The 12,547-nt window shown below is 43.8% G+C and overlaps 1 protein-coding gene across 1 annotated transcript; it reads right to left on the bottom strand.

Moving 5' to 3' along the window:
* Window positions 1-11,066: 11,066 nt before the first annotated feature.
* Window positions 11,067-11,953, bottom strand: diras1b (DIRAS family, GTP-binding RAS-like 1b; the record flags this gene model as incomplete). Its single annotated transcript, XM_079527762.1, has 2 exons — window positions 11,067-11,354; window positions 11,645-11,953. The coding sequence occupies 2 exons, from the start codon at window positions 11,951-11,953 to the stop codon at window positions 11,067-11,069; spliced, it is 597 nt and encodes a 198-aa protein (XP_079383888.1).
* Between the last annotated feature and the right edge of the window lie 594 nt (window positions 11,954-12,547).

Raw genomic sequence — 12,547 nt, 5'->3', positions numbered from 1 at the left:
TCTTGGACAGAGTCAAGCCCCGGCCTGATGATTGGGTCCAGTATTTAGTTCAGTGTCCATGGTGTTACCATGGGGCGACTGTGGCTCAGGAGGTAGAGCAGGTCGTCCAATGATCCATGGGTCGGCGGTTCGAATCCCGGCTCCTCCTGTCTACATGCTAGGCTATCCAACCAAGCCCTCGGCTCTACTGGTAAGAGGTGGGACTGCAGGCTGATCCGTGGAGTTATCACGATGGGAGCAGTGGTGTGTTCTACCATGTTATGCTATATATACGTAGTAGGTTATGACGGCAGATAGGCAGATTCTTTGGGAAAAAAGTGTTGCCCTCTAATAACTATGGTTGAAATCAAATCAACCGTGTTCACATGTATAGCTTCTGACTGGTTACTAGAGTGATTATGTTTTATCTTTTGTATTGGAGATCATATAATGGGTATTGTAATCTTGCTGTAAATATTATTAGAATGTATATTTATTTGTATTTGTTTGGGTGTTTTTTTAAACTATAGTGTCACTGTATTTTTTAGAAAGGTCTTCTGAGGACAAGTGGTGAAAACTACCACATGTGCTAACACACTGTAAACAATGCATCTACAATTTGTACAACTGTGCAATGAGCAATGTATAATTGTTATGTCCATATCAAATAAATAAACATAAACATAAACCATTTCATCCATTAAAAATGTGCTATCGTCTGACCACGACCACGCGCCACATGTGTTGTGCAGGTAATAATTATCGTATGCCTGTGAAAAACCCTATAGTCAGACCACTGTCCGGGAGCCATGTGTGAGTATGGTCCATCCATCCATCCATCTTCAACCGCTTATCTGTAGTCGGCTCGCGGGGGCAACAGCTCCACCAGAGTGTTCCAGACTTCCCTCTCCAGAGCAACATTAGTGACTTCCTCCTGGGGGATCCCGAGACATTCCAAGGCCAGCGAGTCGATCCTCCAACTGTAAGTATGGTTGCGTTCAGTTATGCGCACCAGGAATGTACTCAGTTTTTTGAGTGCGCTGGGCGGTAACGCCACAGAGTGCACAGTGTGGCTTATTTACGAACCAGTTAAAACATGGGCCAATGTAAATGATGAACACTTGTATGGAGATGTACTAAATGCCTACATTAGCTAGCTTAGCTTTTTTTTTTCTAACACATTTTTTCACCCAGTGTCAATTATCTAATGTAATCCTGGGCGCTACACTTCCTCTGCCAACCTGGCTAGCTTAGCTTTTGTCCCCGGAGAGCGCTTGAGACCACGCAGTCACTCACCTCACACTGAACAACCCAACTTCTGAGTATAGGGTTGATCAGTGCGGGCATTCAGCACCCCTGGGGTGCAGCGCACTAGATATTTGCACCAGATAATGAATGACAAGAGGGCACACGCTCAGTTCGAATTTCCGAACTATAAACTATTCAATCAACCGATCAATCAATCAAAACACACACACACACACACACACACACACACACACACACACACACACACACACACATACACAGTGGACTGTACGTCAAAATCCTCAGTGTACAAATGTATCCATATTAAGGGTTAAATGTGTGAGCTACTGTATAACAGTTTTAAACCTAGCCATACCCAGGTGTATACATTTGTTTTTGCTATAGTTTCCAAACCCCTGATGTCAAGAAGGGCAGGAGTGTGTGTCTGTGTGTGTGTGTGTGTGTGTGTGTGTGTGTGTGTGTGTGTGTGTGTGTGTGTGTGTGTGTGTGTGTGTGTGTGTGTGTGAGTGAGAAACAGACGGCGCAAGAAGAGGCCTAAGGCTAGCAAGCAACCCCTCTGCTAGACCCTATTGACATAATCATCACGCGCACACACACACACACACACACACACACACACACACACACACACACACACACACACACACACACACACACACACACACACACACACACAGCCTGGGAGACCTCGGCCTGTCGTAACGCGTCATTGTCCCCACCAGGGTCACACCACACTCTGATGCGGCAACCATCATCAACGTCACAGCGTCTCCATGGCAACGGTGCTGGGCACAGAATCCCCAGCAGATGTTGGAGAAATAGGGGAGGGCTAAGAGAGAATGACAGAGAGAGAGAGAGAGAGAGAGAGAATGATAGAGAGAATGATATAGAGAGAGAGAGAGAGAGAGAGAGAGAGAGAGAGAGACGGATAGAGAGAGTACAATGCTGGGGGGGTTTGTTTGTTTAAACAGTGAATCTGACTTGACAATATGCTCATCACATATAATTCAGAAGAATTCTACAGAAGGTTCATGAAACCTTTATTATAATCTTTTTAGTGATTCAGCACTGAGTCGCTAAACAGGCTGAGATACAGCAAGGCATTCACAGAGCACTCATAAAGGGGCATGTCATTGAAAAGCTCTTTTCATAAGGGTTAGGGTTAACCCTAACACGAACCCATCTCTGAAAAACAATTATGCATGAGGGGCTCCAAGCCAAACGAGTACTTTAATTGAACTAGCCTATATTTCAAAGAACTTGAAACTGAAATTGTAATGCAAAACATTTTGTATTGTTATTTCAATATCACCAATATCAATCTATCTAATTATGGCATAGCTATTTAAATTAAATTTAAACCAAAACTTATTTTCATATCAGGGTCTCACAGTGTCATTTGAAATGAAAGTTTTTTGAAAATCACTAAAACTGTCTATGAATCATCTACAATAGTTAGATTTTTACTCCCACTGGTGTACAGTACTGGGACACTGTTATACTGTCGGTAATAATATAGTGTTCAAACAAGTAATGTTATATTTACATAATAATATTATCAAAAACATATGTTATTGTACCGAGATTGTGAATGGCTTCATTCAGAGGTAAACAAAATAAAAGAGAGGAAACTTAAGTTCACATTTTTATTAGGAAAATCTTTTTGCAGATTTGATTATTAGTATCATCTCGATATATGTTATTTTCAGTTAACCAGAGGATGCATCAGCACAGTATATCTTAATAGGAAGACTATTGCTAGAATAAATATCTATACATCAGAATTAGATAAATAAATAAATAAAATGTCCCCAACAAAAGCAAAAACTGAATCATTTACAAAAAACAACAACTGATTAAAACAAAAGTATCCATTGCAAAACCAAAGCTGTAAATGCCGCTGAGGAGTTTATTTAAAAAATACAAAGATGATTCACAGTTTGTGTCCTTGTTCTCATGCTGGCTGGAACACCAATAGGGACCATGCAGGAAGGAGGGGCGAGATGTACGATAGCACTGAACTACGTCACCCACAATTCTATAGCGGAGACCCAGTCCACAATCAGTTCATGAAGATCTGAAAGAATCTGACACAATGCAGGGCAAATAAGATGACAACGGAGGGCCTCGTTAGGTTAGTGGGAGCAAGGTGAAGAGGTCATCATTTACATCAGTGATTCTCATAACCCTCTCAGGACCCTCAGTTTGATATGGTTTAGACCACTGGCCCGTCATTTAAAATGTATTTATTTATTTTTAATCTCTGGGACCCCAATCTTTAAAGTATTTATCGGTCCAAATTAGTTTCTTTTTGTACTCTCAGAGAGCCATCAGGGTCCGTCCGGCCCAGACCCCTGGTGGTCTCCGGAACCGACGTTGAGAAAGAAAGATCCACCTCAGACCCCTTCAGATCAGCATTATATCATATTTTCTTTAGTCTAGAATAGATTCTATGAAGTAACATTTGATTTACGGACTGGGTCAGTTTTTTTTATATTATGGCAGAACTAGACATAACCTAACCTGCCCTCACAGTGAACATTCATGAACATGTACCTGCGATGGACTACAAAACCGCAACCTTTCATGTATGTTCAGTTTCTACAAGCTGCCCTTCATTTACTTGCAAGGGTGCACGTCCCACCCTGCTATGGGAGAACAACTGTGAATCACATTACTCTATGGGTGCACGTCCCACCCCGCTATGGGAGAACAACTGTGAATCACATTACTCTATGGGTGCACGTCCCACCCCGCTATGGGAGAACAACTGTGAATCACATTACTCTATGGGTGCACGTCCCACCCCGCTATGGGAGAACAACTGTGAATCACATTACTCTATGCTGTACAGGATCCTCTTACTATCAATATGACCAGCATTCTGTTACCTCCCGTTTGACACTAATTGCAAACAAGTGACGTCTGTTCCTCATCATCCAGGAAAAACGCTGTCCACTCGTGTATAGGCGTACGGAATTAGAGCACACACTTTCTTTTTAGATTGGGGAATAGCTTTAAAGTAGGTAGCCTTCTCATTGGTGTGAATCACCTATAGCAAAGGGTTCAACTTCTGACTGCATAAGAGGGAGTTACAGGCTATAATTCCTAAAGCATCCTTTATTCTACACAAACTCACTGCGTTCTCTTATCTCCCAAAAATCAAGTCCTCTGAAAAGAAAAAATATATATATTTACAGCTATTTACAGTCATATAAGAACAGAGGTGGGCTTTAATCCATTCCAATTCATTCAACTAATAAACAAATCTTAAAATGCTGCGTTTCCAATTGCTATAAAATGCTCTGAATGATTCTCTTGAATCGAAAGGGACTGAAGCCAAGCTCCAGTGTATGGGGATATAGATACTGTAGAGAGTATACTGTCATCAGACCTATACACTGATAGCCTATTAGAGATGCCATTGTATATCCACTTAATCCCCAACATCCGTATTGTGGGGAAAGCTTTGGCTGAAAATAGCATATCGACAAACCTTGCGTTTCAATCGTCTATTTTCAGCGAGTGTTTTCCACACAATAGCAGAAAACAGAAAATATACTAGTATAGGGCCCTGGGGGACTCCGCTCAACCATATAGCCTATGGGGTTCAAGTGGATGTATTAGAGAGCAGTTGAACAGACAGTGAGTGTATTTCAGTGACCACAGAAGTCTGGCCAGGCCTGTGAGAATGTAACATGCATTATTGTGTATGTATGCAATTGGGGGCATGCACAGTCTCTCTGTTTAGCCACCATGCATGCCTTCTGTGTGCGCGCGCACGCGCGTGTGTCTGTGTGTGTGTGTGTGTGTGTGTGTGTGTGTGTGTGTGTGTGTGTGTGTGTGTGTGTGTGTGCGTGCGTGCGTGCGTGCGTGCGCGTGCGTGCGTGCGTGCGTGCGTGCGTGCGTGCGTGCGTGCGTGCTTGCGTGCTTGCGTGCGTGCGCATGTTGGTGTGTGTTTGCTCCCACTCATGCGCTCAAGTACATGTGTGGGTGTGTGTATGTGTGTATGGGTGTACACTGTACAGTAGGAATAGTGAGTGACAAATGCAGGATGACTCATGCACATTGTGTGGGTTTCCTCCACAGGCAAGCCTCAAATGTCTGACGAACGCATCAATAAACAGAACAACAGCAGCACACGTGCACACTCACGTGCATGCAAGATGGAAGGAATGCAAAAACGTGCTTATGTGCACACAAGATGCACACACGGAGACACAGATGAGCACACTCTCATCAACGAACGTGTCCGCGTAAACGCACGCACGCACACGCACACACACACAAACACACACACGCGTGCACACACACACACACACACACACACACACACACACACACACACACACACACACAAAAGCAGCAGTCAATATTTAACTGAGAAATGAGATGAGACAGGCTGTGGGAGAATAAGGGCAGATGCGCCTGTATTCATGGCAACACGAACTCACACACTCCATAATCACAGATTCTTTCTATAAATGTAGACTTTCACACGCTCCCACACGCACAAGCACATTTTAATGCCATACACACAATCCGGTGCACTTGTTCTATCATCCTGTAAATACAGTATTTACTTTTAAAAGCAGCGCAGATGCCTATATTAATTCAGTTCACTTGAATTTACACTCCTTTATACAACCAGAAATATCCGATCTTCAAGCTCACAAGCTTGTGAGCTAAGAGATTGGCTATTTTTGGTGCGCCAATCCATCATACGACAAAGTATAAGGCCTAGCTATAAATCAAGGTTTAGGCTATAGTGTCTTTTTACTGAAGCCTAGCTCTCTATAGTGTCTATTTACTGAAGCCTAGCTCTCTATAGTGTTATTTACTGAAGCCTAGCTCTCTATAGTGTCTATTTACTGAAGCCTAGCTCTCTCCCATTGTTTCCTCATTCTATAGTGTCTATTTACTGAAGCCTAGCTCTCTATAGTGTCTATTTACTGAAGCATAGCTCTCTCCCATTGTTTCCTCATATAGTGTCTATTTACTGAAGCATAGCTCTCTCCCATTGTTTCCTCATATAGTGTCTATTTACTGAAGCCTAGCTCTCTATAGTGTCTATTTACTGAAGCCTAGCTCTCTATAGTGTCTATTTACTGAAGCCTAGCTCTCTATAGTGTCTATTTACTGAAGCCTAGCTCTCTATAGTGTCTATTTACTGAAGCCTAGCTCTCTCCCATTGTTTCCTCATTCTCTGTGATATCTCCCAAGCAACACCCTCAATAAAGACCAATCTAACTCTAAGTCATACCTCGCCATACGACCAAGTTGCAGGTGAGAATCAACTTTTGTTGGTGTGCATCACAGTAGTATGATAAAGGATGAATTATAGGTTTTAAATTAGACTATATATAGCACGCACGCACGCACGCACGCACACACACACACACACACACACACACACACACACACACACTCTATCTCTCTCTCTCTCTCTCATTCTCTGTGTGCACGCCTGCACGACCACTCTGCTGCATTGGACATATCTCCTTTTGATAAGAGAAATTAAATTAAATACAAAATAAAAACATGCCCAAGTGCAAGAATCAGTGCCCTGGAAACAAAAGAGTACTCTCACATGTCGGCAATAAATACTTCAATTGCAAGTTTGATTGAGCAGGTCCTCAGATTTGTGCAAAATACAACACACACTGATAACAACCAATTCATTCATTAAAAAACAAAAAGCAAAAGAGTTATGGAATGGAACTTTTACATACATATTCACATTATACTTATATTACCTTGCTGATCTGATAAATCTGATGTGTCAAACACGATATCATAGATCGATAGTTAGCAGTATAATACACTACATAGCAACATAGTATCTCCTACTGTAGCAACACTTCCTGGTTATAAACAGCTTAGTCCCATAAAGATGGTGAGTGAGTACAGTCTAAATTCTTTACATGGAAAACTGGGTAACATCTTACCTGAAGCTCTAATCAACCAGTATTATGTATTTTCATTGAACTAACATATACTTATTTACAAGAACTGTACATATTTTAAAGACAATATTATGTGGACTTGACTATGATTGGCAATAATCTGCAAAAGGGACATTTTACATGGTGATTACCAGTATTTAAATTGGTAGGTTATAAATGAGGCAATGCCGTTTCATAGGCAAATCTTCAAGTAAAATGTTACCCTTAAAGTGCCCAGTTGTTGAATCTGCTGCACACATACAGACAGAGAGATATTACAGTTGCTGTGCTTTTCATTTTGTGAGAAGACAGACACATGGTGAAAGGGGGTACCCTTTGTATTCTTTGGGTTCAACAGTACACAAACAGATTATCCTTACCCAAATAGTCATCTGAGAGATGGAGAAAAGGGATATGAGATACATAACCCCGATGCCCCTTCTGTGCGAAAAAAAGAGGAAAAAAAAGGCCTCTACTGTTCCATGGGGTCTCAGTGGGTCTACGTGACGATTACACTACATCTAGACGTATCACAAGTTCAACTGTTGGCCACAACACGATACCCTGTTGCTCAGCAGAATCACAACCTTATTGTGCCTTATTTGGACAGACAGACACGTAAGATTTGACACTATACTGTACACCTACACCCAGAGTGACAGTTATGAGCACGATTGTTCTTCCTCATCCAGGATTGGCTAAAGAATGAATCATGTGCACACAGTGAACAACAACATGACAAATAAATTACATGAAAAACAAACAAACAAGAAAACAAAGAGTAGAGATGTACAAAGAGATATGTCAGTAAAAAAGTTTTGTGCTTTTCGGCTGTCCTGTGTACATTGCGTACAATATTTAGAGCTCCTGTGTACTTTGGATAAATTAGATACTGTGGATATTCAATGGATATATATGAATATTATTTGTCTTGCTGAAAATATACAATGTAGGTGTAGGCAATAAACATGGCAAATTCTAGATTGTCTGTGTTGTGCGTGCGTGCGTGCGTGCGTGCGTGCGTGCGTGCGTGCGTGTGTATTATGTGTGTATGTACAGTATGTGTGCAAGGCATATGTGTGCATGCGTGCGTGTGTGTGTGTGCGTACGCGTGCGCGCGTGTGTGGGTGGGTGTGTTGGTGATAAAAGTAAAGTGCAATGTGAGGGCATTTACAATGTGTGTACCCTATTTCTCCTTCAGGTGATAATAGGTCAACAGTCACTGAGGTTAAGCCATGTGTGTCATTCATATCATCTACAATTCCGTGTTCCGTGTGTGTGTGTGTGTGTGTGTGTGTGTGTGTGTGTGTGTGTGTGTGTGTGTGTGTGTGTGTGTGTGTGTGTGTGTGTGTGTGTGTGTGTGTGTGTGTGTGTGTGTGTGTGTGTGTGTGTGTGTGTGTGTGTGTGTGTTTGTGTGTGTGTGTGTGTTCTCTTGTATAAATTAAAATGAATATAATTAATTTCATTTGGCAAACCAAACAGTGAAGAACAACCCACAGATGGCAATTCAGTTCAGTTCAGGTCGCAATGATGGATTTACATGGATTAATTTGCACCCCTGGGCCCTGTAGTGTGTACTAATAATAAAATACAGGCAAAAAAGAAACCTTTACATGAAAGAGTCAGAGGAAGATTTTACTTTTTAAGAAGTTTACCATCATCGTCGCCCCAGTTAAATTAGTTTTTAACGAGTGTCAAAATGATTATCCAAGTTGTGAACTTATTATCCAACATCCCATATTGACAATGTCTATCCGATCCGATTCATATTTTGTGGGATCCCACGGATGGCAGAAACCACAGTTTGATTCCACCCTCGCCACACTTACAGTATGTTATACTAGATGAGAGTCTAAAGCCAAATCATACTTTGTTGTACGACCAAGATGCTTGCTGAAAATAAAGGATTTTAAAGTGAAAGGTATGCCACATAATTCGGTTGAATTTTGAAACGACAAGCAACCAGGAGTCATCACCATGCTGGCTTGTGGTTGACATTTTTATCAAAATTACATTTTTGCCATGGACATACAAAATGTGCAATATTACCAGAAACATAAAGACTAGCCCTGAATGGTCATACAGGTCTGTAACTCTGAGAGTGTACAAATGGAACCAAATAGACCCTTACAGGTCCATTTGGTTCCATCTGTACACTTTCAGAGTTAACCGGGTCCTTGCAAATAAAACATTTGAGAACCACTAGTACTAGTTGGACTCCTAGTGCCATAGTAAATAAGGACAAGACCAAGACATGTACACATTTGTCTGTGTACGTACGGACATATTGATGACCCCTGCGAGCAACACAGGGATGCACAACAAAGTATAGACAGGCTTTTACAGGAGTGTTGCTTGTATCAGTAATATGTAGTAGTGTGTACCCTGCTGCTGGATGCTCCTCCAGTTCAAATGGTGGATTGTGGGAGGACTGTCACGTGACTGTTTGACATAGCAACAGTTGGATGCAGAGAGTAGGAGCAGGAGATGTTGAATATAGAATCACGAGGGTATGAGTGGAAAGTGGAAAGCTGGGGTGAAGTGTCCCCTTATGACAGATCCCAAGTTCCGAGTCAGCTTCACCCCCATTACAGTAAATGTGAGTAAGGGCAGGGTGCATCTGGTCTACATGGGTCATATATATTTACAGGTTGATGTAGAGTCTGCCGGGGTAGAAAGTGTGTGTGTGTGTGTGTGTGTGTGTGTGTGTGTGTGTGTGTGTGTGTGTGTGTGTGTGTGTGTGTGTGTGTGTGTGTGTGTGTGTGTGTGTGTGTGTGCGTGCGTGCGCGCGCGCGTGCGTGCGTGCGTGCGTGCGTGCGTGCGTGCGTGCGTGCGTGCGTGCGTGCGTGCGTGCGTGCGTGCGTGCGTGCGTGCGTGCGTGCGTGCGTGCGTGCGTGCGTGCGTGCGTGCGTGCGTGCGTGCGTTCGTGTGTGCGTGCGTGCGTTTGGGTGGGGTTGCTGAGGAGTGTCGGGGCTGACAACAAAAGGCTGATGCTTCATCTGCCATATACCGTACTGTAATGCAAGTTACAGGAGCCAGTCATGCAGGCGTGGACCTATAGCATGGTGAGTCCCTCTCCCATTCTCAAACCATTGACTCCAGATCTGAATGAACCCAACCGCGTGCTCTTGCATCTGATGAGCTGAATTTTACAGTTAGTTACAGTTAGTTGCTTGGCTGATGGAAAAGTTGAGCGCGCGCACACACACACACACACACACACACACACACACACACACACACACACACACACACACACACACACACACACACACACACACACACACACACACACACACACACACACACACACACCATTGCAGTACAGTACATACAGTATGTGACATACAGTGCATACACACACTCCATGCAGTCCTTGTCAATGTCGACTGTCAATGTTCTTCTTCTGCAATGCATTCCTCCTTCTCTCTTTCTCATTCAGTAGTATTCACAAAGATGTAGAGTTGGAAGTTAAACACCCAGATCCCACAGGATTACACACTGACTGCTATGGGATCTGACTCATATGTTTCAGTGACAGAGACTGCTCCTGTAGGTTCGTGATTTGTATATTCTTCATGGTGGTGCCAAACAGCTCTGGAGATTTTATTATGGGAGCCATGCGTTTACAGCCAATCAAAGCAAATAAAACCCCTTCAACTCCAAATAAAACCCCTTCAACTCCAAATAAAACCCCTTCAACTCCCGTCATTAAATAAAACCCCTTCAACTCCCGTCATTCTCTTCCACAATTCCTCGGATCCACTCCTCCCTTCGTGCCACCTCCGGTCTCTCCTCCTCCCCCTCCTCCTCCTCCCCCTCCTCCCCCTCCTCCCCCTCCTCCTCCTCCTCCTCCTCCTCCTCAGTCCCACTCTACATCACACTGCATTTACCCTTCAGTCTCTCTGCACGGGACTGCTTCCCTGAGCGCTTGCCGTCAATGTTGAGGCTCATGTTCCTCTTCTTGTCCAAGTTGAGGAGCTCCTGGAAGAGCTCTGTCACGTTGTGGTTGGTCTTGGCGGATGTCTCCATGAAAGCACACTTCCACTGGTTGGCCTGGGCCTCGCCGTCCTTGGTCTCCACCTCCCGCTGGGTCTCATCGCTCTTGTTGCCCACCAGCATGATGGGAATGGCCTCCACGTTGCCCTTTATGGCTAGGACCTACACAGGGGGAAGGACAATAGGGCAGAAAGTAACAATGTTAGACAATGGAGCAGTGTCTAACATTGTCTAACAAGTGTAAATTAGCCCTCCCTCTATAAGATTGTGTGGAGACACAAAGGAGACTTTATTGGCTTAGGAATGTGACAAAAACAAAAAAAGAATTCCATGAATTCAAGTCTCCATGGGGTGACTATAGAAAAAAGGTAATTTGGGGGATGAACTGTCCCTTTAAGTCGTGGGGCTAAACAAGGCCCTAGTAAAAAACCTGAGTTCCATCAATGCCTCACCTGTTGGTAGATGGGTTTGAGCTCCTCCAGGGACTGTTTGCTAGTGATGGAGTAGACCAGGATGAAGGCGTGGCCTTTGGAGATGGACAGGCGCTGCATGGCCGGGAACTGGTGGCTCCCCGTGGTGTCCGTGATCTGCAGCGTGCACACGCTCTTGTCACAGCTGATCACCTGGCGGTAGGTGTCCTCCACGGTGGGGATGTAGGTGTCCCTGAACGTGCCCTTCACGAAGCGCAGCACCAGGGAACTCTTCCCCACCCCGCCCGCTCCAAACACCACAACGCGATAGTCGTTACTCTGCTCCGGCATTCTGCCCCCTTCAGGCTGAATACAGAATTACTGCACCTTTGGAGGGGAGAGAGACAGCAGAGGAACGGGAGAATGAGCTAAAGTGTATGACCGTGGTAATACTATTGGTTTAATCAGCCTTATGAGACAGGGCACAAATGACCTGATAAGGCATCTGCCCCCAATCAATTATCAATTATAGAGCAACAGTACAACCACTATTCTAGTATTCTTGCTAATTTTATTTACACAGCATTGTATTGTGTGTTAAAACAAGGCTCCAGACTTCCCAAAACAAACTGGTCAGGCTCCTACTTGGCCTCACCCCCCGAACCCACCTCACCCCTGCCCACTTTGACAGGCTGGAATGGCTTAGGGTCGATGACAGAGTACAGCATCTTGCAATGAGTCTGGTCCACAAGATTCGCTACACCACCAAGATACCCATGTATACCTATCTAAATACGTCCTTAATGTTAACGAAGTCCACACCCACGTGTGTGTGTGTGTGTGTGTGTGTGTGTGTGTGTGTGTGTGTGTGTGTGTGTGTGTGTGTGTGTGTGTGTGTGTGTGTGTGTGTGTGTGTGTGTGTGTGTTCGCTGCCTGTGCATATAT

Source organism: Electrona antarctica (genome assembly GCF_951216825.1).
Source record: "Electrona antarctica genome assembly, chromosome: 18".
NCBI lineage: Eukaryota > Metazoa > Chordata > Actinopteri > Myctophiformes > Myctophidae > Electrona > Electrona antarctica.
This window is presented reverse-complemented; position numbering and strand designations above follow the sequence as displayed.